Source organism: Heteronotia binoei, chromosome 21 (genome assembly GCF_032191835.1).
Source record: "Heteronotia binoei isolate CCM8104 ecotype False Entrance Well chromosome 21, APGP_CSIRO_Hbin_v1, whole genome shotgun sequence".
Lineage (NCBI taxonomy): Eukaryota > Metazoa > Chordata > Lepidosauria > Squamata > Gekkonidae > Heteronotia > Heteronotia binoei.
This window is the reverse complement of record NC_083243.1, coordinates 93,339,357-93,366,641: the sequence shown is the minus strand read 5'-3', so window position 1 is coordinate 93,366,641 and position 27,285 is coordinate 93,339,357. Positions and strand designations below refer to the sequence as shown.

At 41.2% G+C, this 27,285-nt stretch overlaps 1 protein-coding gene across 1 annotated transcript in view; it reads left to right on the top strand.

Annotated features, from left to right (window-relative positions):
* Window positions 1-27,285, top strand: part of LOC132589094 (alpha-(1,6)-fucosyltransferase-like) — a 242,221-nt gene that overhangs the window by 94,381 nt on the left and 120,555 nt on the right. Inside the window, exon 6 of the mRNA XM_060261716.1 lies at window positions 10,050-10,287. Within this exon, the coding sequence (XP_060117699.1) occupies window positions 10,050-10,287 (238 nt within the window). The remainder of the gene's footprint in view (window positions 1-10,049; window positions 10,288-27,285) is intronic.

The window sequence follows — 27,285 nt, the reverse complement described above, 5'->3', positions numbered from 1 at the left end:
GTGGGTGCTTGGTTTCAGTGAGTTTGGTATATCATATGCTTTTAAACCATGAGAACATATGCTAATAGTTCTGACATAAATTAGTTCTTCTTGGTGTCAGGAAAAAGTGTGTGACCAATTCTGCAGTCACTGTTGCTCCGCCTCAGGACTTCTCCTTTCATTGGATCAAGTGATCAGTTCCCCACCAGCTGCTGCATGGGCACATTTTGATCTGAAGCTCCCACCAGTTCTCCCTGCAATCTTGTTTTTTTAGAGATCGGGAAGGCATGGGGAGAATTGGAGGGAGCTGCGGGTCAAAATGCACCCACGCAGCAACTGGTAGGGAATCCATTACTTGAACAGGAGTGGGCCAATCCTGGATTTGGTCCTAAGTAATGCCCAAGAATTGGTGAGAGATGTAAAAGTGATTGCACCGCTTGGGAGCAGTGACCAGAATGTTATAGATTTCACCATTTGTATACATAGGGAGTTGCCCCCAAAGACCAGCACAACCATGTTTAACTTTAAAAGGGGTAAAATCTCTGAGATGAGGAAACTTGTGAAGAGGAAACTGAAAGGAAAGGTAAATACAGTCAAAACCCTTGGGGAAGCTTGGAGGATATTTAAAACTACAATCCTAGAAGCTCAGATAAAATATATACCACAAGTTAGGAAAGGCACAAACAGGTATAAGAAAAGGCCTGCATTGTTAACAAACAAAGTAATGGAAGCTGTAAAAGGTAAGAAGGATTCCTTTAAGTGGTGGAAAGCTAGTCCAAGTGAGATTAATAAAAGGGAACACAGGCTGTGGCAAATCAAATGCAAGACTGTGATCAGGCAGGCAAAAAGGGACTATGAGGATCATATTGCAAAAAACATAAAGACCAACAATAAAAATTTCTTCAAATATATTAGAAGTAGGAAACCAGCCAGGGAGGCAGTGGGGCCCTTGGATGACAAAGGGGTCAAAGGATTACTGAAGGAGGATAGGGAAATGGCTGAGAAGCTGAACGCATTTTTTGCCTCTTGTTTTCACTGTGGAAGTTGAGAAGTGTTTGCCTGCTCCAGAACCACTAATTTTGGAAGGGATGTTGAAAGACCTGAGTCAGATTGAGGTGACAAGAGAGGAGGTCCTACAACTGATTGACAAATTAAAAACTAATAAGTTACCAGGTCTGGATGGCATACATCCAAGAGTTCTGAAAGTACTCAAAGTTGAACTTGTGGATCTCCTGATAAAAATATGTAATCTTTCATTGAAATCTGCCTCCTTTCCTGAGGACTGGAAGGTAGCAAATGTCACCCCCATCTTTAAAAAGGGTTCCAGAGGAAATCCGGGAAACTACAGGCCAGTCAATCTGACTTCAATACTGGAAAAGTTGGTAGAAACCATTATCGGGGACAGAATGAGTAGGCACATTGATGAACATGGGTTATTGAGGAAGAGTCAGCATGGGTTCTGTAAGGGAAGATCTTGACTCACTAAACTGTTACATTTCTTTGAGGGGATGAACTAACATGTGGACAAAGGGGACCCAATAGATGTTGTTAACCTTGACTTCCAGAAAGCTTTTGATAAAGTTCCTCATCAAAGGCTCCTTAGTAAGCTCGAGAGTCATGGAATAAGAGGACAGGTCCTCTTGTGGATCAAAAACTGGCTAATTAATAGGAAGCAGAGAGTGAGTATAAATGGGCAGTCTTCGCAGTGGAGGATGGTAAGCAGTGGAGTGCCGCAGGGCTCAGTACTGGTTCCCATGATCTTTAACTTGTTCATTAATGATTTGGAGTTGGGAGTAAGCAGTGAAGTGGCCAAGTTTTCAGATGACACTAAATTGTTTAGGGTGGTGAGAACCAGAGAGGATTGTGAGGCACTCCAAAGGGGTCTGTTGAGGCTGGGTGAGTGGGCGTCAACGTGGCAGATGAGGTTTAATGTGGTCAAGTGCAAAGTAATGCACATTGGGGCCAAGAATCCCAGCTACAAATACAAGTTGATGGGTTGTGAACTGGCAGAGACTGACCAAGAGAGAGATCTTGGGGTCGTGGTAGATAACTCACTGAAAATGTCAAGACAGTGTGCGATTGCAATAAAAAAGGCCAACACCATGCTGGGAATTATTAGGAAGGGAACTGAAAACAAATCAGCCAGTATCATAATGCCCTTGTATATATCGATGGTGCAGTCTCATTTGGAATACTGTGCACAATTCTGGTCACCGCACCTCAAAAAGGATATTATAGCATTGGAAAAAGTGCAGAAAAGGGCAACTAGAATGATTAAAGGGTTGGAACACTTTCCCTATGAAGAAAGGTTAAAACGCTTGGGGCTCTTTAGCTTGGAGAAACGTCGACTGCGGGGTGGCATGATAGAGGTTTACAAGATTATGCATGGGATGGAGAAAGTAGAGGAAGAAGTACTTTTCTCCCTTTGTCACAATACAAGAACTTGTGGGCATTCAATGAAATTGTTGAGCATTCGGGTTAAAACGGATAAAAGGAAGTACTTCTTCACCCAAAGAGTGATTAACATGTGGAATACACTGCCACAGGAGGTGGCGGTGGCTACAAGCATAGTTTCAAGAGGATAAAAATATGGAGCAGACGTCCATCAGTGGCTATTAGCCACAGTATATTACTGGAACTGTCTAGGGCAGTGATGCTCTGCATTCTTGGTGCTTGGGGGCAGGGCAAAGTGGAAGGGTTTCTAGACCCACTTGTGAACCTCCTGATGGCACTTTTTTTTTTTTTTTACCACTGTGCGATACAGAGTGTTGGACTGGATGAACCATTGGCCTGATCCAACATGGCTTCTCTTATGTTCTTATGTTTTCATCCGACAACAGGAAAAGCTCCTGTGGAACAGGAGGAACAGTGGCTGTGTTATAATTAAGGTTGCCAACCTCTAGGTGATGGTTGGAGATCTCCTGGGGTTACAACTGATCTCCAGGTGACAGAAATCAGTTCCCTTGAAGAAAATGGCTGCTTTGGAGGGTGGACTCTCTAGTATTACATGCCACAGAAGTCTCTCCCCTACCCAAATCCTGCCATTCTTAAGCTCCACCCCCAAAATCTCCATATATTTACCAACATGGACCTGGCAACACTAGTTATTATCCAGATCCTGATCCCGGTACCCTGATCCTTATCCTTGCCTTCTTCCAACTTTCAGTATTTATATTTCTGCCACATGACTTTTGTTAGGTCTGTCATCAGCTACCCAAAGATTTCTTAGGCATCTCAATCCCTTTTCCTCTTCTGTCCAGAACCTGTGAGATACTGTTTCTTTCTCCATATTTTTTCTTAAAAATCTACTTTCCCATGAAACCTTTGACTCAGCACCTTCTCATCCTTTACTAAAACTAAGTAAATGTAACATTCTTGCAGCATGCTATTTTATTTTGCTTTGCAAGCTGTTTAATAATTTTACATTGTTAAAATAAACTTCACCATATAACCTATTAATAAGATTACCTCAAACTAAACAGTGATGCTAAAGATATAGGGGAGAATACAGTGATATGTTCATTATCTTTAAAAAATCTAAAAGACTTAAGGGCTGTTTTCTGTATTTCTGATATCATTTACATATCAGAAATAATATGTAACCCACAGTGTATGGAGGACTGTGCAATTATTTCTTTTTGCACTAGGGAGGCAATTTATTTGATTCCCAACATGTGCATTCATGGCAAACACATACATATGCATTGCCCTTCCTACATTAATATTATTACATAGCACCATTAATGTGCATAGCAGTCTAAAGAACAACAAGGCAACAGGTCCTTGCTCTAGGGCCTTCCCTGGCAAGGATCCTCAATAAATTTGAGAGGAAAAGGAAATCCTATACCTCTACTTCTTCCACTCCCTCTTTGCTTACCATTGCCATCATCTTCAATCATCTGGGTGGCTGTGGAGGAGAGGCTTGAACCAGAAAATGCTTCCTGCATTCTTTTTTCTCCGAAGAGACTTGTTGCTGCTGCATGTCTTCTGATGGGAAGTTGAAAGTAGCTTTCAGTTATTACAAGAGATACTTTGGATTCTGTTTCTGTGGGTATTCTGCTGTGATCAGATATCTGTTCTGATTTTTTTCTAATTTTTTTGTAAACCTGCTTTTAAAGGATATTTAACAGTATAAATTGGACAAAACTCTGTAGGCCAGCTGTCAAAACTGCAAGTAACCTTGCCAGTCCTGGAGGAGTAAAACTGCTTATATGATGAGGTTTTTATATTCGCATACATGCTTGTATGTATATATTCTGCCTTTCGCCAAAGATCCAAAGTGAATAATAAAGTAGCTGCAGACAAACAGAATGCAATAAAATCATGAAAATACAAAAATGTCTACAAATAAATAGACCTAAATTAAAAGTTATTTTACGACCTTTTTAATGCTCTCAACATAACTAGGAAAAGTTGTAATCTCAGTTAAAAGTGCTCAAACAGAATGGTCTTGCATCTGCCTTTGAAACTGGCAGTGATGATGCTCTCTCCAGAGATTATGTCTGGAAGGCCATTATTAGTGCAGTATCAGAGAAGCTCCCAGATTGAGCAGAAGAGGAGAGAGAAACAGATTTGTAAGAAGGTGCAGGAGGCTGGGTAGTGCTGTGGTGCTAAGAACTGATGGATTACACACACATACACACAACACACAAACACACACCGTGAGATAGCAGCAGCACTGGAAGTTAGGTAGTGCCACATAATTGTGGCATTATTGGGACTTTGATGCTATCTGTTTTTTAGGAATTTGATGTTTTATTCTTTTATGTTGGTTTTAATCTACGTTTGTATGTATCTGATGTAAACCACCCTGAGCCCAATTATTGGGCAGCCAAAATCAAATTAATAACAACAACAACAGCAATAATGATGGTCTCTTCCTTTCACTCTGCCACCTTTGGGGAAGGCAGGGCCAGGGAGCTAGGGGAGGACTCCTTGCCCAGAGTTTTTCACTCTCAGTCCACCCCTGCTCACAGGATTGTTCCGAGGATAAACTGGAAGACAAGAAAATGATCTAAGCTGCTTTGGGCCTCTTTTGTGGAGAAAGGTGGGGTATAAATGACGCAAATAAATATATGTGAAGATAAAAGGTAGGTTGGTTGGTGGGCCAGAAGGAGAAAAGGAGGGTGAGGATTTGGGAATTGCCAGGTGGAATAACATATGTTGGATGAGAGTTCTACAGATACTGTGGATCACAAAAAAGGCAAATGGGTTCTAGATAAAATCAAGCCTGACTCTTTCTAGAAGCTAGAATGACTAAACTGAACTAACATATTTTGATTATCAGGGCCAGCGTGTGGGAGTAGGCAAACTAGGCAAATGCGTAGGGTGCCAGCTCCCAGCGTGGGTGGGCACCCCCTCCCCACTTGCGCCATCCCCGAGTCCCTGAGTCTCTGCAGCCCCCACCAAACTTGGTGAGCACTGCAGAGGGAAACTCACCAGGATTTTTTCTTGGCTTTAAGGGGTCCCCTGACCCCTTAAAGCCATGAAAAAATGGGGCTTTTCCTCTGCAGTGCCCACCGAACTCAGCAAGTGCTGCAGAGGGAAACTGACTGGGTTTTTTCTTGGCTTTTATGGATCAGAGGAGCCAGTTTGGTGTAGTGGTTAAGTGCGTGGACTCTTATCTGGAAGAACCTGGTTTGATTCCCCACTCCTCCACTTGCACCTGCTGGAATGGCCTTGGGTTAGCCATAGCTCTGGCAGAGGTTGTCCTTGAAAGGGCAACTGCTGTGAGAGCCCTCTCCAGCCCCACCCACCTCACAGGGTATCTATTGTGGGGGGAGAAGATACAGGAGATTGTAAGCCGCTCTGAGTGAGAAGGGTGGGGTATAAATCTGCAATTCTTCTTCTTAAAGCCAAGAAAAAACGGGGCTTTTCCGCTCCAGCGCCTGCTGAACTCAGCAAGCACTGCAGGGGGAAACTGACTGGGTTTTTTTCTTGGTTTTAAGGGGTCAGAGGAGCTCCACTGACCCCTCAAAGCCAAAAAATTGGGGCTTCCCCTCTCCAGTGCCTGCCGAGCGCCTGGTATGATGTTATCATGCCGTGCGCAAAGTGCACGTGCAAAATCTACTTTGGAGGGGGGCGTGTGTTGGGGTTCTGCCTTGGGTGACAGAACTCCATGCTCCGGGCCTGTTAATCATATGAGAATGCAAGAGTCATTGGAAAAGACAGTGACACTAGGAAAAGTTGAAGGCAACAAGAAAAGAGGAAGACCCATCATTATATGGACTGTCATAAAATGTCATTGTCCTCAAGACCTGAGCAAGGCTGTTAATGATATTTTAGAGAACATTAATTCATAGGATTGTCATGAGGAGTGAAAGAGGAAATAGTGTGGGGGGGAGGTGAAAGGGGGGGAGATGAGGTGAGTTCTTGACAGTTACCCAGTGTCCAGCTGGACTCAACCTGGTAACTGGCTCTTTGGAACTTAACTGAGGCTGCCAAGGGTGAGGAAGGAGGGCAAACTAAAGGGGGTGGTTGAAAGTAGGTTGGCTGGTAGGTGGGAAGGAGAGAAGGAAGCAGGAAAAATAGGCTATGGAAGCTTTCTGAGAAGGACAAGAAGAAGTAATGGGGGAGGGAAAATAAGATGCCCCCACAAATTCTTGCAGGTTCCAGTTTGTATAGGTATATTGTCCAAGAGGCAGCAGGTTTTACAAACCAACGCAAATCAGACTACAAGTAACTCTCTTATTTCTTCTCTGTGTTTTTATCTTGTTCTCCTTAAAGGCATGCACAGGGTCATTCTGCTTTATTACACCAGCTGTTTGTGGTTGGTTAGGTTGAGAGGTGGTGACTAGCCTGGCCTCAGGCAGACTTTGAGTGTACCATAGTTGCAAGGTTAAAGGCTGAACTTTGTGACTGAGTGGGAATTTTGAACACAGGTCTCCCTGGAAAAGCTGCCGTATTAATATTATATTATAATTTTATGAATTCTGAGTTATAATTTTATGAATTCTCATATACCATAGATTCCAGTTGTCCATAGATTCCAGTGATAAGATGTGATAAACAGCTAATGCTTAAAGTTCAATTGCTTTATCTTGAAGCATCTTTTAAAATCTCATCAATTGCACATGTTGCTTTAAAGTATTCTTCAGTATGTTTGTCTTGCCAAATTCTTTACCTTGTCATTTTATTCATAGTCTTAGTTTTATTTATATTCCACATTGGTGTAGGTAAAGGCTCAACTAATTACAAGTGCCAGGTTTCCATGGCACAAAGAAATTTCATTGCGGTGCCTAGTATTTTCAGCAGTGATTATATTGTAGTGTTTCTTGGCAATCCTCAGTAATACAAAATGTATCATTTTACATCAGTATGTTTTGTCGTATAATATATATTTATGGACATTATTGTCATTGCTTGTTTATACAGTATTTTTACACTTAAATTCAATAACAGAGGATAAATTAATTACTTAACCTTTTGATGCTGGCTTCCATATTCAATTAAAAGAAGCTTTTTAAAGCAACATTGACATTATGAGAAAATTAGAAATCAGGTGTTAAGGTTAGAGTTAGTTTTTTCTTGTGATGATGACAGTGCATACATATTTATGTACTACAATACTTTTGTTTTGGCTTCAATAACATTACAAGAAACTGGGAAGAGTTTAGAATTTGGTTTTGTTGTAGTAATCACTAGAGATGTGAATACTCAAGAAAAATGGACAATTCAAGGGGGGGGGGATTTTTCCTGCATTTTTCCAAGGGCATTTTTTTCATTTTTGCTGATAGAAAAATTGATAAGCTTTGGGAACTACTGAAAAAATTTCTTTGAATTATTTTTCTATTTTGAAATGCTTTGCAAGAAAGGGATTTTTGCTCACTGAAAATTTATAATATGAAAGTTTTTTTTTAAATGAAAGTTGATCTAAAGTTAATACTTCCTAAGTTTACTTTAGACATATTTTCAAGGATATGTTTGTTGGTTAAATGCGGATAAGGTTGGCAACAGTTTACATGTTTTAATATATTTAATTGTAACATAATTCAGCATTTTTAGTGTTATAAGACTGAACTTGATATTCAGATAGTCTGGTGGTCCTATCTTTTGTGACTTTTGCTACAGTTTTTTTTCAATATCCCACTTTTATTTTGTTTCTGCATTTCATGAGGCAAAATTAATATACATGAGCTAACATGGGATATAGCAGTTTGCAGCTCTCTCATATTGGTTATATTTGCAATTTGGGCCAGGCCTGGCAGCAACTACTACTAGAAGACAAAAGTATTTATAATTCTAAATTGCATAAATATACAAACTAGTACAATTTTATATTCTAAGTACCAGCTTGCTGGGGGGGGGGGAAGTGTAGATGACTGAGGAAGGCAATGACACACCACCCCATAAAAAGTCTGCCATGAAAATGTTGTGAAAGCAACCCAGAGTCAGAAATGACTGGTGCTTGAACAGGGAACTACCTTCACATTTACCTTAAATTATTAATGTATATGATAAAGCAGTAAAATAAGTTTTGTACTGTATACATTTAAATTTCTCCTCAAATTTCTCCCCCTGCCAAAACACGGTGGGAGGGGAATCTTTTTTAAAATGTGGCTTTAAACTTTCCACAAGTTTTACATCTCTCTCAGTAACAAGAAAATAAGGACATTGTATGTTCTAACAATGAAGTCTTACGACGAATCTCTCTACTAATCTAAAAAAACCCAGATTTGCAGAAAAAAATCTGAGATCTGGACAAAAATAAACTATTTTTTTAAAAAAAAAAACCCAACTGATAAAAGGAGTACCTGTAGCTGTAAGAAACAAAAACTCTCTGTGACTTTTGCTAAACAATCAGACATTCTAGGCTTGGTTTTTGTCAGTAAAAGGCAAGGATGCATGGCTTTTTCCAGGGCTGCTTTGGCCTTTGATCCCGGACTGTTTTGGTTATTTGACCAGGCCTGGCAGCAACTACTAGTCTGTCTACTTGGTTTTCATGATTTCCCTAGTCATGTCTGCTTACTACTGTTCAACAACAGCATATAAGTGAAGGTGTAGTATAAATGAAGAAAATAAATAAAGCTGAAAATAGGAGACAGATAAAAGGTAGCTTGGTGAAAGGCTGAAGAGAGACTGAGGCAGGGATCGAGGGGATGATATAGGTGTTGTCAGGAGGAGGGAAAAAGGAAATAATGTGACAAGAGGGATACAGTGGAAAGTAATGTTTCCCCTCACAAGTCCTTGAGGGTTCCCTACCATGCAAGCGGACCTGGCACAGCAGCTGGTTTCACACAATTGGGCTACAGTTTTCCTAGATAGAGGTTGCAGGACGAAGCTGAAGATGGTTTGGTTGCTGAGTAGGAAGAAGAGAAGGAAGCTGAAAACGGGGAGAGGCTGTGGGTGTTGCTAGGAAAGGGAAAGAGGAAGGGAGGAAGAAATTAAGTGCCCCCACAAGTCCCTGGGTGTTCCCACTTGTTAAATATAAAATCCTGAATGCTGAACATTTATGTGTGTCCTTTATTTTAGGGATGCGCCAAGAGTCAAAGAAAACTTGTTAAGGCCTGGTACAGGAAGTAAGAGTTTGCTTTGTTTTATAGATGAACTAGTGGATTTACTTATTTTGTTGCATTTATATCCCACTTTTATAGTATTCCCAAGATCTCTCCCATCCATGTACTATACTATTTTAGCTTAACTCCAGCAAGGCTGCCGTATCATGGGCCCATCAACCATACACAGGAGGCTGGGATAGAAGGAAATAGTTATGCAAAATGAACTATCAATAGTTCAGCAAAGTGAACTATCAATTTTGAAATGTAGTTAGCTGAAATAAAGAACATTCCAACACAGTCAAATCAGTGTTGGTAGGATTTTTCTGACCAAACATTCTGAAAAATTCAGAAGTAAAAGAGTAATTTTAAAGTGTTAAAACATTTTTTTTTACTTTAGGTTAGTAAAAAATTTACACTATCCTTTGTTTTTACTGCCAGTTTTCACTGAGCGGAAGGTTGCTCCCTCTTTTGCATATTTATCATCAAATGTCTTTATAGTTGATGAGACTACTTATTTTTTAATGTGAGGAATACTTACATCTGTTGTCTTCATGTCTACTTTATTGTTTATAGAACCCCAAGGATTGCAGCAAAGCCAAGAAACTAGTCTGTAATATCAACAAAGGTTGTGGTTATGGTTGCCAACTTCATCACGTAGTCTACTGTTTCATGATTGCATATGGTACTCAAAGGACGTTAATTTTGGAGTCTCAAAATTGGCGTTATGCTACTGGAGGTTGGGAGACTGTTTTTAGACCAGTGAGTGAAACGTGCACTGACAGATCAGGAAGTACTACTGGGCACTGGTCAGGTAAGTCTCAATAAATGATACAGATGCTTTTTGTCAGTATTGTACAGTAAACACTGGGACACTATGTGCCTTTCCCTTTGTGGGGTGGGAAGCAGCAAATATTTGAGTATTTTTTTTGTTAATTCTTTATTCTATAGGAAAAATATTTTGAATATAATATATTTATGTAGTTTGAGCTCTGCATCTTCTTCACTTTGAATCAGTTGTTCAGGTACTTCATATTAGATTTTCAGAGAAGCAATGTGAGATTATGCTTCTGGTATTTTCTGTTGGGAGAAATGCTTTAAGTGTATGACTAATAGCCTGTGAAATCAGACATGTAGTCTAGCATTTTAATATCAAATGCCCGAGAGTCTAATAAATGAAGCACTGTGAAGATAGCACTGGCATCTCTGAAGCAGGGCTGCATGTTCCCTGCTTGTTCCCTGCCCCACACAAGCTCAAGAGCCAAGAACGAGACCAGAACCAGGCTAATGCGGAATCTCTCTCTCTCTCTGTAGCAAGGCAAAATGTTCATACCTTTAATGAAACTTTGTTGATCTTTGTAGTTCTCCTGCGCAATCAAAGGAACTAGACAAAGGAAGCTCTTCCTCTTTCCCTTCTGCCCCAATAGAAGAGGAGGGAGAGGAGCCTCAGCCAATAGAAGAGAGGCGACTTAGCTCAGTAGCTCTGCTGTGTGATTGAGAGAGCCTGGCAAAGCAAGCTCTCCCTCCCCCCTTCCTCCCCAAGGAAGGAGTCTCAGCCAATGGAGAAAAAAGAGACTTTGCTCTGTAGCTCCTGTGTGATTGAGCAATCCTGTCAAAGCAAGCTGGGATGCCAAAGGAAGCAAAGGAGGAATAAGGAAGCAGACAACAGTGAGTTTCTCACAGGCCTGATAGGAGCCCTCTGGACTGGATCTACATGTTCTTTGAGGGGGGGGGGCAAAATTAAAAAATGACGCCCCCTTATGGGCCATTCTGTCTTATGGTCCCATAGAATACACTGGATTCCATACCCAAAATGGCGCCCCCCCCTCTGTCGGTGCCCGGGGCAAGCACCTCACTCTACCCCCCTCCCCCAGATCTGGCCCTGATATATAGATGTTTCTGTGGAGAGTGTTACTGGATTCACACACTTAGAACTCTAGCTCTGTCAGGACTTAATCTGAATGTGCAATTGTCTTCCTTTCTGTAACCATATTTTATTCATGTCTATTCTGTGGTTTTTATTGTATCTAAGTACCTGGACATTATCCTCTTAAGTGATCTTAGTTTGGACGTACAGGTGCATGTTATTAGTGAATTGTATTGTCTATAAGGTTGATTGATGTATTGTGACTTTAGACCTGTAGTGACCTAAAGAGTCAGTTAAAAACTCAAGACAAGTACTGGTGTTTCAAAATAAGGGGTTTGGGTACTGGAAAGATTATACTAGCCTTCTAGAAACCAAAAGAGTAAAAGAATACTCAAAGAAAGTGTATTGCAGTGTTTGGGGGAAACACTAGTACAGAAGCCTCTCAACATAAAAAAATTAAGTCACTGTGATAAGTTTAAGAAACTCTTATTAGCCTGAAACATAAAAACTAAAGTCTGTGCATGTTACTGATTTTATCTCAGAGTTATCCATGTTACCTTACCTCATAAATTTTCACCCTGACTCCACCTGACCTTTCCCTTCTATGTTGAATGAAATACTATGTTGAATATAAAAACTTTACATTTTCAGTGGTTTGAGTTAAAGGGAACTCCCATTTCTTCCCTCAGGTTCCTGGATTGAACCAATAGCCAAAATATCATACTGTGACAGGGTGGGACAGCCAGAATTCTTCAGAAAAGAAGAAAACAGACAACTGGGATGGCTCAGTCAGTAAAGGGAAAGAAAAATGGAGGGGAAATCTTGTTTCTGAAGGAGGGAAGTGGACAGGGTATCATAATGTGAATGGAGGATGACCACATTAGACAACTCTCCTATCAGCAGTATTTACACCATAGTATTCAGCTCTTATTCTGAGTTTAACTAAGTAGATGAATTTGAATTTTGGCCTGACATGGTGAGATTGACTTAATAAGATAAATAGTCTTTGAAACCTGAATTATTTTTTATTGTTGTATTTACATTTTGAGATTCAGTTTGTTTAGATTCAGCTGAAACGTATTCAACTGCTTGTAGGAGTCATCATTACCGGTAACTATATGGTACCCACCACCTCATGTTGTGCTGGACTTATCTGTATTTTCTGAAAATTCATTCAACTATTCTTGCTGTGTATCTAATACACAAGTACGATCCTTCTGCCACTGTGAATCAAATTATGGTACATATTTCTGCAAAGGCTGGGGAAATACCAAGTTTATAGAGAAACAGAGCTTTTTTAAATTGAGAACTACCCCAAAAGATGTTTGTGCAGACATTGTAAGAAAAAAACTTCAGATGTCTGTAATGACTCCCAGTTGTTCCTGATAATAGCAAATATAAGAAGTCAAATGGGTGGAAAGGAGAAGGGAGAGGATGGAGAAGAGAAACCATGGTGCTTGTAAAGGGGAGGAAAGGAGGGAGAAACAAATATGTGTGCATGGCCAGAGTGGGAAAAGAGGAATGTGGGGATTGGGCAAGGGGATATGGAGGAAGAGCAAATGGGAAGGAATTTTGAGGAGCGAGGAATCAGAGACAGAACAGATGGAAGAAGGAAAGAGTCCGGGCGGGCAAGTAGAGACAGAGCTCTAGAGGAGAGAACAGCGGCCAGTGGAGTGATGGAGGGAATAGGATTGCTCTTCTCCTGTGAATTCTTGTGGGTCTCATGTGTATGTGCAGGAGTTTGACAGAAATTTTGGGATTGCTCAACAGTAGGCTAATAGTGATTAGATAGTGTATATAGCCAGAACACATGGCTTGTTTTAAGCCTGTCATGGGGGGTTCTGCATTGCAGTGGTTCTCCTCCTACTTGGAGGGTCACCTCCGGAAGGTGGTGCTTGGGAAATATTGTTCAGCCTGTGGATTCTCCAGCATCGAGTTTCTCAGTGGTCTGTTCTGTTCCTCATGCTATTTAAGATCTATATGAAACCACTTATTGGGGTCAGCTGGAGTTTTGGAGTGTGTTGCCTCAGTATGCTGATAACACAAAGCTCTGTTTCTCCTTTTCATCGTTGGAAGGTGAAACTGGATTTTTAAAACCAGTGTCTAGATATGAGAATGAACTGGATGAGGGCTAACAAACTGCAACTCAATCCAGACAAGACTGAAATGCTGTTGGTGGGTGATTCCCTTGACTGGATGAGGCTGTACTTTAAGGAGCAGGTTTTCTGCTTGAGGGTGCTCTTTGATCCATCTCTGTCACTTGAGGCTCAGGTGGCATCAGTGGCTCAGAGTTCTTTCTACCAGCTTTGGCTGGTGGCCCAGTTGCACTCCTATCTGGACAGGGATAGCCAGACTTCCTTAATTTAGGCTCTGGTAATTTTCAGACGAGATTACTGCAGTATATGGGGCTGCCCTTGAAGACAGTTCAGAAGCTGTAGCCAGTACAGAATGTGGCAGCTAGATTAATAATTGGGACCCAGATAGCTGAACGTATAAGGCCAGTTCTGGCCTGCCTGCATCAGTTGCCTGTTTGTTTTCAATCCCAAATCAAGGTGATGGTCCTAATCTAAAAAGCTCTACCTGTCTTGGGACCACAATAGCTGTTAGGAGCTCCTCTTCCAACCCCAATCTACTCCCAACCCCACTATGCTCAACCCCTGGGACCTTCTTTCAGGTGCCAATCCCTTGAGAGACTCAAAGGGTGGCAACTAGGGAAAGGGCCTTTTCAGTGGTGGAACCCTGTCTTTGGAACAACCTCTCGGCTGCAGCCCACTTGACGCCAAATTTGCCATCTTTTGGGTGCCAGATCAAGATAGCCCTCTTTGTGAAGGCTTTAAAGATCTCCCTGGTTATGCACTGGTCCAATACGATTAGCCAGGTGGGGTTTTTTTACTTTGGGTCAGATCTTTTGGGTCAAGTGTATTGTTCTTTAATGTTTTAATGCACATCTCACAGAGAACTGAGAGGAGCAGAACAGAGCAGAGCAGCTCTGATAGCTGAGACAGCTGGAGAAGTTGCTGAGAATTTCTGAGTTTTGAAAGACTTCATTCAGAGGTTTGTGGGGCTGCCTAAAATTCTGAGTTGTGATAGCTGGGGAACTGCTCTTTGTTTGGTCTTTGTTTGGTTGAGTGGGCTTAAAGATGAAAGAGACTGAGAGTGATTGAGAGTGATTGCTGCTGATTGCTTAGGAGTGCCTCTGCTCCACCCTCTTTGCATTTTAAGCTGCACCTTGCCAAAGGCTGAGCACATCTCAGAGGTCTGAGAGGAGCAGAACAGAGCAGAGCAGCTCTGATAGCTGAGACAGCTGGAGAAGTTGCTGAGAATTTCTGAGTTTTGAAAGACTTCATTCTGAGGTTTGTGGGGCTGCCTAAAATTCTGAGTTGTGATAGCTGGGGAACTGCTCTTTGTTTTGTCGTTTGCTCTTTGTTTGGTTGAGTGGGCTAAAGGTGAAAGCGATTGAGAGTGATTGAGAGTGATTGCTGCTGATTGCTTAGGAGTGCCTCTGCTCCATCCTCTTCGCATTTTAAGGTGTGCCTTGCCAAAGGGCGAGAGCTAAAGTGCTCTTGGCCTGTGGCTCTTTGCCTAGGGGCTCCCTAAGGACCAGGAATCCAGATCCCTGATTTCCTTGTTCTCCCAATAAGGTAAGTTGACCTTTCAGAAGGGGAGCCACTTAAACAAACAGCATTTAAGGAATGAGTTCATACCCTTGAGGCCGAGGTGACTGCCCTGGAGAAGCAGAGACGGTCAGTTAGGCACTTGGGGAAGACTCTCGGGGGCATATTAGATGAGCCCCGCTCTGAACGTAGCAGCCCCGCTGCTGCCAGAGAGCGTGAGAGTCGAGAGGGAACAGGGCACCGTGCTGAGGATAAGGGGAATGCACCCTCAGAAGAGACCTCTTCTTCGGTTGGTGAGCGGGAATCCTTTCGTGCCAAGGAACCATCCCTGGTCAGGGGGAGGGGGGGGTTGGTAGTTGGTGATTCGATCCTTAGGCAAGTAAACAGCTGGGTGGCGAAACTGCGTACTGACCGTATGGTGACTTGCCTGCCTGGTGCGAAGGTAGCAGACATTACACGTGTAGTAGATAGGCTGATAGACAGTGCTGGGGAGGAGCCTGTGGTCGTGGTGCATGTTGGCACCAATGATGTGGGGAAATGCAGTCATGAGGGCCTGGAGGAAAAATTTAGGCTGCTAGGCGGGAGACTTAAGGCCAGGACCTCCAAGGTAGCCTTCTCAGAAGTGCTACCTGTTCCACGTGCAGGGCAGGAGAGATAGGCACAAATTAGAAGTCTCAATGTGTGGATGAGACGATGGTGTAAGAAGGAAGGGTTTAAGTTTGTTAGGCACTGGGATGCTTTCTCGAACAAGCGGGAGCTGTACAAAAGAGACGGTCTCCACTTGTCCCCGGATGGAACCAGGCTGCTGGTGCTTAAAATCAAAAAGGTGGCAGAGCAGTTTTTAAACTAAATCTTGGGGGAAAGCCAACAGGAGATGAAATGTCTCTGGTTCGGGAGGACTCGTCTCAAAGAGATGAAGGGTTAGCTGCTATTTTTTTACCGGGTAACAGATCAGAGTTGTCCACTGTGATGGTGACAAACAGTATGGACTGCCTGCCAGAGTCTCGAGGCGGCAGGAGGAAGGTGGCGGGCCTAGCTTGCCTGCGAAATTATAGATGTTTGTATGCAAATGCTAGAAGTGTTCGAAGTAAAATTGGTGAATTGGAATGTTTAGTGTTGGGAGAAAACATAGACACTGTGGGAATTTCAGAAACTTGGTGGAATGGGGAGAATCAGTGGGACACGGTGAATCCTGGATATAAGTTATATCGGAAGGATAGGGAGGGAAGGGTTGGAGGTGGGGTGGCTCTGTATGTCAGAGAGGATATACGGTCCAGTAAGACTGAGGTCAGAGAATTAGATTCATTTTTAGAAATGCTTTGGGTTGAAATAGAAGGCCCAAAAGGAAATTTAACTATGGGAGTTTGTTATCGCCCACCAAATCAAAAGAGAGAGGACGATTATAATATGATGGAAGGCTTAAAGATAGCGGCTAAAAGTAAAAACTGTGTCGTAATAGGTGATTTTAACTACCCGAAGATTGATTGGGTCAATATGTGTTCTGGTCGAGAGAAAGAGATTGAGTTTCTTGATGTTCTCAATGACTGTGCTATGGAGCAGATGGTCTTAGAACCTACCAGTGGTGGGGCGATCCTGGATTTGGTCCAAAGTAATGCCGAAGACTTGGTGAGAGATGTAAAAGTGATTGCGCTGCTTGGGAGCAGTGACTATAATGTTATTGATTTCACCGTTTGTATAAATAGGGAGTTGCCCAAAAAGGCCGCCACAACCACGTTTAACTATAAAAGGGTAAATTCACTGAGATGAGGAGGCATGTGAGGAGGAAACTGAAAGGAAAGGTAAATACGGTCAAAACCCTTGGGGAAGCTTGGAGACTATTTAAAACTACAATCCTAGAAGCTCAGATAAAATACATACCACAAGTTAGGAAAGGCACAAACAGGCATAAGAAAAGGCCTGTATGGTTAACAAACAAAGTAATGGAAGCTGTAAAAGGTAAGGAGGACTCCTTTAAGCGGTGGAAAACCAGTCCAAGTGATATTAGTAAAAGGGAACACAGGTTGTGGCAAATCAAATGCAAGACTGTGATCAGGCAGGCAAAAAGGGACTATGAGGAGCATATTGCAAAAAACATAAAGACCAACAATAAAAATTTCTTCAAATATATTAGAAGTAGGAAACCAGCCAGGGAGGCAGTGGGGCCCTTGGATGACCAGGGGGTAAAAGGATTACTGAAGGAGGATAGGGAAATGGCTGAGAAGCTGAATGAATTTTTTGCCTCCGTCTTCACTGTGGAAGATGAGAACTTTTTGCCCGCCCCAGAACCACTAATTTTGGAAGGGGTGTTTAAAGACTTGAGTCAGATTGAGGTGACAAAAGAGGAGGTCCTACAACTGATAGACAAATTAAAAACTAATAAGTCACCGGGTCTGGATAGCATACATCCGAGAGTTCTGAAAGAACACAAAGTTGAACTTGTGGATCTTCTAACAAAAATCTGTAATCTTTCATTGAAATCTGCCTCCGTTCCTGAGGACTGGAAGGTAGCAAATCTCACCCCCATCTTTAAAATGGGTTCCAGAGGAGATCCAGGAAATTACAGGCCAGTCAGTCTGACTTCAATACCGGGAAAGTTGGTAGAAAGCATTATCAAGGACAGAATGAGTAGGCACATTGATGGACACGGGTTATTGAGGAAGACTCAGCATGGGTTCTGTAAGGGAACATCTTGCCTCACTAACCTGTTATATTTCTTTGAGGGGGTGAACAAACATGTGGACAAAGGAGACCCGATAGATGTTGTTAACCTTGACTTCCAGAAAGCTTTTGATAAAATTCCTCATCAAAGGCTCCTTAGAAAGCTTGATAGTCATGGAGTAAAAGGTCAGGTCCTCTTGTGGATCAAAAACTGGCTGAGTAATAGGAAGCAGAGAGTGAGTATAAATGGGCAGTCTTCGCAGTGGAGGATGGTAAGCAGTGGGGTGCCGTAGGGCTTGGTACTGGGTCCCATGCTCTTTAACTTGTTCATAAATGATTTAGAGTTGGGAGTGAGCAGTGAAGTGGCCAAGTTTGTGGATGACACTAAATTGTTCAGGGTGGTGAGAACCAGAGAGGATTGTGAGGAACTCCAAAGGGATCTGTTGAGGCTGGGTGAGTGGGCGTCAACGTGGCGATGCGGTTCAGTGTGGCCAAGTGCAAAGTAATGCATATTGGGGCCAAGAATCCCAGCTACAGATACAAGTTGTTGGGTTGTGAACTGGCAGAGACTGACCAAGAGAGAGATCTTGGGGTCGTGGTAGATAACTCACTGAAAATGTCAAGACAGTGTGCGTTTGCAATAAAAAAGGCCAACGCCATGCTGGGAATTATTAGGAATGGAATTGAAAACAATTCAGCCAGTATCATAATGCCCCTGTATAAATCGATGGTGCGGTCTCATTTGGAGTACTGTGTGTAGTTCTGGTCACCGCACCTCAAAAAGGATATTATAGCATTGGAGAAAGTCCAGAAAAGGGCAACTAGAATGATTAAAGGGCTGGATCACTTTCCCTATGAAGAAAGGTTAAAACGCTTGGGGCTCTTTAGCTTGGAGAAACGTTGACTGCGGGGTGACATGATAGAGGTTTACAAGATATTGTATGGGATGGAAAAGTAGAGAAAGAAGTAGTTTTCTCCCTTTCTCACAATACAACAACTCGTGGGCATTCTATGAAATTGCTGAGCAGACAGGTTAAAACAGATAAAAGGAAGTACTTCTTCACTCAAAGGGTGATTAACATGTGGAATTCACTGCCACAGGAAGTGGTGGCGGCCACAAGCATAGCCACCTTCAAGAGGGGTTTAGATAAAAATATGGAGCAGAGGTCCATCAGTGGCTATTAGCCACAGTGTTTGTGTGTGTGTATATATATATAAATTTTTTGCCACTGTGTGACATAGAGTGTTGGACTGGTTGGGCCATTGGCCTGATCTAACATGGCTTCTTTTATGTTATGTTTTATGTTATCTTTAATTTTTATTTATTTATTACTTTAAATTTATATCTCACCCATTTCACGACTCAAGGCGGCTAACAACATAAGATAAACAATGTTAAAACAGTAAAACAATCAGATAAAATCACAATGGTGCTACTTTATATATTCAGCAGGATCATATAGTATTTCCTTTCTCCAAAGCAGTCAGATCCTAGGCAGTTGGTACTAATGTGAAATAGATCCAGAATGCAAGATTTTAATGTTTTTATCTATTGTATTTTATTGTTTTATATTTGTTGTAAACCACCCAGAGAGCTTTGGCAACAAGAGGTATAGAAATGTTAGTTGATGATAGTGGGGGTGGTGATAGTAATAGTTGTTGTTTTGAAATGCATCTCACATTGATATTTTTCAAATTAGGTCTTTTGGGTATGAGTCAAATTAAACATGATAGTTGTCAACTTTTTAAAGTTATTTTAAAATGCCATAGCTCAGTGTTCTTGTCCACCCCCATGCTTTTTCAGGTTCCAAAAAAAAGCTGTTCTAGCACTTGAAAAAGTGCTGGTATGGGGCAAGAACACAGCATTGCAAACTGTCTTTAAAATGGTGGGAACATTCTTGTGGCAGCCAGGAGGACATTGTTGTGTTTAGTTTGACGCTAAGATATGGAAAATGAGAGGGTGAATTTGAAGAACTGATATTTCAACATAAATATTTTGTGGTCTCTTAACATTGATGGACCTTGCTCTTAAAAAGCCTTTATATATGTGTCAGTAGATATCTGTGTTGCTATTTAAGGCCTGTTTGTTTGCTGACAAATTGAAACAAGCACTCAGTAGCTACACAAACAAGACCAGAGACAAAAGCAAATTTTTAAAAATCAATGATAGTGGAGTAAACCATTTAAAAAGGAGAGTAAAATAGCAACCTTATTGACTTTCTAGCACAGTTAGAAAGGACCTAATAAAAATAGCATTTTCAGTGATTCTGCAAGGTATAAGCAGACCTAGCCAACTGAGCAGTGGCAGCATATGTTGAGATACCCTCAGAGAAACAGAACTGAACCTACCAAAGAGCTGCAACAAATCCCCAGGACAATCCAGGGCAGACTGATATCACTGAATCTTCACTGGAGAATTTCTCCCAGGAAGTGGAAGAAACCTAGGAGCTGAGGGAGCTACTGACCAGGGAGTGACCAGATAGCCAAAGAAGGCGCTAGACCCAAGTGACCTGATAGCAGCCCTGTCCTGAGATAAAGTCCTCAGTGCATAATGCAGAGAAAGATCTTTAGATTCTCTCCTCCCAGGTTTCCTAATTGCAGAAATAGTTACCTTAGTAGGGACTAATCTTGAAATTGTATGGATAAGTACAAAGATTGTTTTTTCTGTTTATCACTTCACATCAATTTTTTTGACCTATTGTTATATACAATGCATTCTACAGTTTGTTTAGATCCAAGGAAAGCTGAATTATAAGCACCTATTAACCACATTAACCAACATTCAGCAACTTTACAGAACTCCTTGAATTTCTTCAGATGCCTTAATCTTATGTGTATTAGTTAAAAAGAGTCCTGTAGCACCTTAAAGACCAACAAAATTTGCAGTAGGGTATGAACTTTTGTGAGTCACTACTTTTTAAGATACAGATAGAATGTCATTCTAGCTATATTTGACATTCTATCTGTATTTGAAATTAGCAATGACTCACAGAAGTTCAAACCATACCATAAATTTTGTTAGTCTTTAAGGTGCTGCTAGACTCTTTTCTACTGCTAGAAACAAACTAACATGGCAACATATCGATCCATCAAGTGGATTACTTTATAATCTCTATTTTCAGGAGTTTAGTTCATGTTCAAAGTGTCTTAAGAACTTAAAGATTCGGGTTAAGTTATAGTTCTCTGAAATGATGCTCTGTGAACCGGTTTTCAGGTTCGAGTTCAGGTTCGGTTCTTCACCCTGAATTAGACTGCAGGATCCTCCAGTTGAAAGGCATCATCATATGTGAAGGTAGTTGAAATATATGATTTTTAAAAATGACTTGGAGTGGGTGGGAAACAAAAAAAAAGCAGCTTTACAGAGTTTACGTTGAAAATAAAAACATTTTTCTGCTGTTTACTGATTTACATTAGGTGTTTATGTTGCATTTATTTCAGGTGACATATTGTGGCTGGAAATGTACTCTACATAAGTTGTAGATACATGGCATTTTTCAGACAGTCAGTGTCATCCTAAGCAGAGTTATACCTAAGTCTATTGAGGTCAGTAGATTTAGAAGAATGTAACTTTAGTTAGGACAGTTAGATTTTATTCTAGTAGTACCGTAAAGACCAACAAGTTTTTCAGAATATAAGCTTTTGAGAGTCAAAGCTTCCTTCACCAAAGATGCGTGGGTACGAAGATATGAGTCTTTTTATCCTAGTCAGAAGGTGGGTGGGTTTCTGTAAAGAATGTTTTTATAGGATACAAACTGCAATGCATGTAGGCTTGCTAATCCTCAGGTCCCAGTGGGGGATCTCCCAATTTGGCAGGCTCTTTCCCACCTCAAGTCAGCTGGCCGGCAGGGTGAAAGCTCCGCTCCAATAGCCTCCATGTGTTTTCAAACCTTGGAAGGCTTAAGATGCTGGGACAGTTTACCCTTTGAAGGGTTTGTGTACCTTTAAATCTTCAGCTAGGCTGAATGGGGGATGGGGTGAGCCTGCAAAACAACATGGAAAGGAGGAAGGGTAGCAGCCCAGTCCCTCCATTTCTTGTTTGCAGAATAAATTGGTGAGTAAATTGCTTCAGTGAGACCGCAATGTGTGTGCTTCCAAAGTGCATTTATTTTGGTTGCTCTGTGTGTGTATGTGTGTTTGTGCGTGCAAGAGAGAGAGTGAAAGTGCAGCCAGCTGCTGGGGATATGAAGACTATATTCAGGTGACCTGCACTGCTGTATTTTTATTTATTTGTTTTAGGGAATGGGAAAGTTTCCTGACTCCATACACAGTCTCCTGGCCCCACCCCCAAAGTCTCCAGGTATTTTGCAAGTTAGACTTGGCAACCCTAGCACGTTGTAATCAATTTGATTAAAGTAGAAGAGAAATGTCTGGGGGCAGAAAATTAGCATTTGCTGCAATATAAGAATCTTGTGTCCCTATTCAGCCCAAGGGTGCATTGTTTTGAACTTGTGAATTAACTCATGTTCAGCCACCTCACATTGTAGTTTCCCCTTGACGTTTCTTTGTTTCAGTTCTGCCACTTTTAGGTCAGCAATGGAATAATGTGGAAGATTAAAATGTTCTCTCACTGGTTTTTGATTTGCTGCAGATTTTACTGTCAGATTTATGTTCATTTATTCGCATTTGATTTGGAATAAAATGTCAACAATGCTGTTCCGCTCTCTACATTGGACAAACAAGTCAGTCCCTGTGCAAAGAATAAATGGAATTCTTATCTTACTACAGGTAGTGTTTTTCTGCCCCAAGCGTTTTTCTTGTGCATATTGTATTCAAGCTGATTACAATATGTACTTTACCTTTGAATCTTTACAGTACCAGTACCAGACTGAGATAAAAAAAACACCCATCTCAATTCCTACTTGTGTCTGAAAAAGGGAGCTTTGACTTTCAAAAGCTTATACCATGAAAATCTTGTTGATCTCTTAGGTGCTACTGGACTTGAATCTGATCGCTCTACTGCAGACCAACATGGCTGTTTCTGCAGATTCTCCCCCCTCCCCTCACTGGTTAACATCTCCCCTATCTTGAGGACTTCCGGTTTTGGCGACATGCCTTTAGGAGCAGCTTGGACCAACGCGTCCAGAGCCGCTTCTAAATTGGACTGTGGAGGGGTCCCACATGAGGGGCGACTCGAGTCTGGGACCCAAGAAGAGTCCTGGAAGGCAGGGAGTTTGAGCGGTTGAACGGGGGTGACAGCGGAGGCGGCTGCCCCCCGATACTAGCTCGCTCCAAGCCTCACTTGTCTCGATCACCATTTTTAAATGGCTCGAGGGTCGACTGCCAGACTTTTCCTCTTCTTCTGATTCAGGTGACTCTGCAGTAGTGAGACAAGCTGCATCTCCACTATTAAGACTGTACGTTTTCTTTCTTCTTACTGTTGATCTCTGAGGCATTGTCTTTGACAAGGAGGAAAAATGGAGAACGGGGGCTGAAGCGGAATTCAGATAGAGACAAAGGTAGAGAAGGGGGCGGGGGGCAACTCTCCTTCTCTTTCAAGGCTTCTAAAAGTTTCTGCCTAACCTGGTGATGCTTATAATCCCTGCATGAGAAGAATCACACTAATTTTTAAACATAGAAGAGACTTGATGGCTGACTTTAACTGATTTGTTTTAAACTTCCTTCTGGAGAAAGATTTGACTTTGGGAAAGTTGTTTGCAAGCATATATGGATGAGAAGGACAGCTGGCTTAAGAAGTAATTTGAAGCTTAGACTGAAGTGCTCTGAACAAATTTATGCGAGCTCCAACTAGACTCTTAAATCCTGTTGGGCATTGTATATTGGATTATAAAACATAACCTGATTGTTGGTTGAAGGAGGAATACCTGTGTCAATTTTTGAAGTGGATTATAATTCTCTGATGGTGGATGTTATGGATATAACCCTTTAATTTATATATATGGTTTGAATATTTTTGGCTTTGGATTCATTTTCCCACTTTTCTTCTTTTTTATTTACCATATTTGGAGTCTTCGTTATTTTAGCTACTATTTTTTGGGGGGAGTGTCTGGTCCAGCTTGTGTTTTTATTTTTCTCTTGGGTTGTTCGTTTAATTTTTAATTTTTGATCTCACTTGTGGATTGTAAATAGGGCATTCAGCCCTTGATTACAAATTTATACCTTGAAGCAGTCAGATGATCCTGTAGTGACTTGGATTTTAATTGAACTTTCATTGTTAGAAGACCTGTTATAGTGAATTGCTTCTGTTTTAGTGAGTTGAACTGTTTTGTCTAAGTGGTACTAAGGGTGTTGTACTAAAAAGCCTCTGTTTATTACTAGTCTTATCATTGTTTTGTGTATGGCAAATTGTTGACAGAAGCTAGAAGGCTGTTTTCCTTTTAAAATCATTCCATAATACTGGCACTGCCTGGCAGAGATTAGTTTATCTATTATAAACAGGAATATTGAGTTCCAAAACAAACCTCGAAAAGGCAGCATATGGACCCGGTGGCTGTGAGTGCATTTACTTCAATAAGGATGGAAAATAAAGCTGTGATTGGCTTTAAAGAAACAGTAAAAAAAAAAACATTGAGAAGGTAAACCACCAATATCTTCACCCAGCTCCTCATCTGGGCCAGGGAAATTTACGACTATGCAGGGAGATATGAAAGAGATGCAAAATACTCTATTAACTGCCATAGCACAGTTAACTAGTAAAGTAGATAATGTTGGAGAGCAGATGGCAGAGATCAAACAAGAGCTTTTAGAGAACAGCAAACAGACAGCAGAGACCAATAAAGCCTTAAAGGCATTAGATGCCCAGGTGACAGATAATATGCAAAAGGTGGAACAACTGGGAAAAGAACAGAATATACATGATTCCAGACTCTTGCAATTGGAAATAGACAGAGCTGTCTATATGCTGAGGTTCCAAAACATACCAGAAGAGAAAACTGAAGATTTACAGAAAATACTAAGTGAAGCCTTGGCTGAAATTCTACAGGTGACTCCTGAAAGGATGGAAGAAGAGTTTGATCAAGTCAGATGAGTGCCATCAAGCTTTACAAGATGGAATAAACTACCCAGTGAAGTTCACTTAAAGCTTAGAAGAAAGAGGACCAGAGATGATAGCTGGAAATATGGTGAAAATTTTGAGAGAGGTACCATGGCCAGTGAGACAAAAGAGGAGAGAATACCAATCTTTAACAGGCTTCCTGAGTGAAAGAGAAATACCCTATACATGGCTAATGCCGGAAGGCCTTCTTTTTTACTTATCAGGAGAATAGGTACAGGATAAACTCCATTTTCAAAGTCCAGAACTTTCTGGAGAGAGTGAAGGAAAAAGGGGGGAAGGAAAAGAAGGACGATAAAGAGGAAGAAGAATGCTCTGGTGAAGAGAATCCAAATGAACCATGGACAACAGACTAAAAAAGATAAAAAAGATAGTGATAAGAAAAATCCATAATGGCATCAATAATTTCTATTAATGTGAATGGACTCAATTCTCCTGTTAAAAGGAGGAAGACCTTCAGATATTTGACAAAATTGGAAATGGATATAATTTGTTTACAAGAAACTCATATTTTAACTAAAGACCAACACCTTTTGAAAAATAAGAAACTTGGTAGTTTATCTACAGTAACAGATATGAATAAAAAGAAAAGGGGAGTGGCAATATATATTGACCCACAATTGCAGTATGCCTCTGAAGATGGAAGAACCCTATTAGTGGAAATTGCAGTGGACAATTAAAAAATCCTACTGGCAAATATTTATGCCCCAAATGATCAGCAAGAGAAATTCTTTCAAGATTTACATCTTAAATTATCAAATTTGGAGTATGTGGAATACTGTTTAATAGGAGATTTTAATGCAGTTTCTGATAGACAACTGGACAAAAACCACAAACAGATTAAAAGTAAAAGTCTTCAATTGCCAATAAGCTTTTGGAAGCTAGCAAAGGAATTGGATTTGGTTGATGCAAGGAGAATAAGATACCCAAATTCGAAAGACTTTACCTATTGTTCACCTAGTCATCAAACGTGGCCAAGAATTGGTATGTGTTGGCTCTCTACAAATTTAGTAAAAGATTTAGTTGATACAGAAATTCAAACAAGAGTCATATCAGATCATAGTCCTGTAACGATAAAGTTCAAAGATACACAAATGAGAAGATCATGGAGGTTAAATACCTGAAAGATAAAGATTTTCTCAAGGAATCTAAGGTTGAAATGGAATCCTTCTGAACTGAACATAGCACAAGATGTAAAGATGCAAGTAGTTTGGGATACTGCTAAAGCATACTTCAGGGGCCTTGCAATTAGATATAATGCCAAGAAAAAGAAAGAAAGAACTGAAAATTTTCAAAAATTAATGTTGCAAGCTGAAAAAGCTGAAAAGAATTTAAAAACGCAACCGACAAGACAGGAGTTCCAAAATAAGGTTAAAGAAACACAACACCAATTGAACTTGTTACTCATAGAGGAGATGGACATAAAAGTGAGAGATGCCAGACAAAATTTTTCTGAGCATGCCAATAAGCCTGGAAGGTGGCTGGCCTATAGAGCGAGAAAAGAGAACACCAAAAGAATAAGAACATAAGAGAAGCAATGTTGGATCAGGCCAAAGGCCCATCCAGTCCAAAACTCTGTGTCACACAGTGGCCAATACACACACATACACACTGTGGCTAATAGCCACTGATGGACCTCTGCTACATATTTTTATCTAAACCCCTCTTGAAGGTGGCTATGCTTGTGGCTGCCACCACCTCCTGTGGCAGTGAATTCCACATGTTAATCACCCTTTGGGTGAAGAAGTACTTCCTTTTATCCGTTTTAACCTGTCTGCTCAGCAATTTCATCGAATGCCCACGAGTTCTTGTATTGTGAGAAAGGGAGAAAAGTACTTCTTTCTCCACTTTCTCCATCCCATGCATAATCTTGTAAAGCTCTATCATGTCACCCCGCAGTCAACATTTCTCCAAGCTAAAGAGCCCCAAGCGTTTTAACTGAGATCGGGGTCTCAGAACCTCCTCATAATCCCTGGGCCAAAGGAGGCCCGTCTGAAAGCGACCAGAGACAGGGCCTTTTCGATTGCAGCCCCCTGTTGGTGGAACCAGCTCCCGGAGGAGGTGAGGGCCCTGCGGAATTTTGAACAGTTCTGCAGGGCCTGTAAAACAGCCCTCTTCCGGTTGGCATACAACTGACCGATACCTGGATGCCTGAATATCCAAACTTATGAACATCAGAATATTTGAATACTGGAATACTTGAAGAACCGACTTAAGGAAGAGGTAGCATAGTATATTGATGTGTGTTTTATGTATTTTACTGTATAAATTATTAATGTATTTTAAACTGATCTGCTGTTAGCATTCTGTGTTGTAAGCCGCCCTGAGCCCGCTTTGGTGGGGTAGGGTGGGATATAAATCGAACAAAATAAATAAATAAATAAATAAATAACCTTTCTTCATAGGGAAAGTGTTCCAACCCTTTAATCATTCTAGTTGCCCTTTTCTGCACTTTTTCTAATGGTATAATATCCTTTTTGAGGTGCGGTGACCAGAATTGTACACAGTACTCCAAATGAGACCGCACCATCGATTTATACAGGGGCATCATGATACTGGCTGATTTGTTTTCAATTCCCTTCCTAATAATTCCCAGCATGGCGTTGGCCTTTTGTATGGCAAACGCACACTGTCTTGACATTTTCAGTGAGTTATCTACCACGA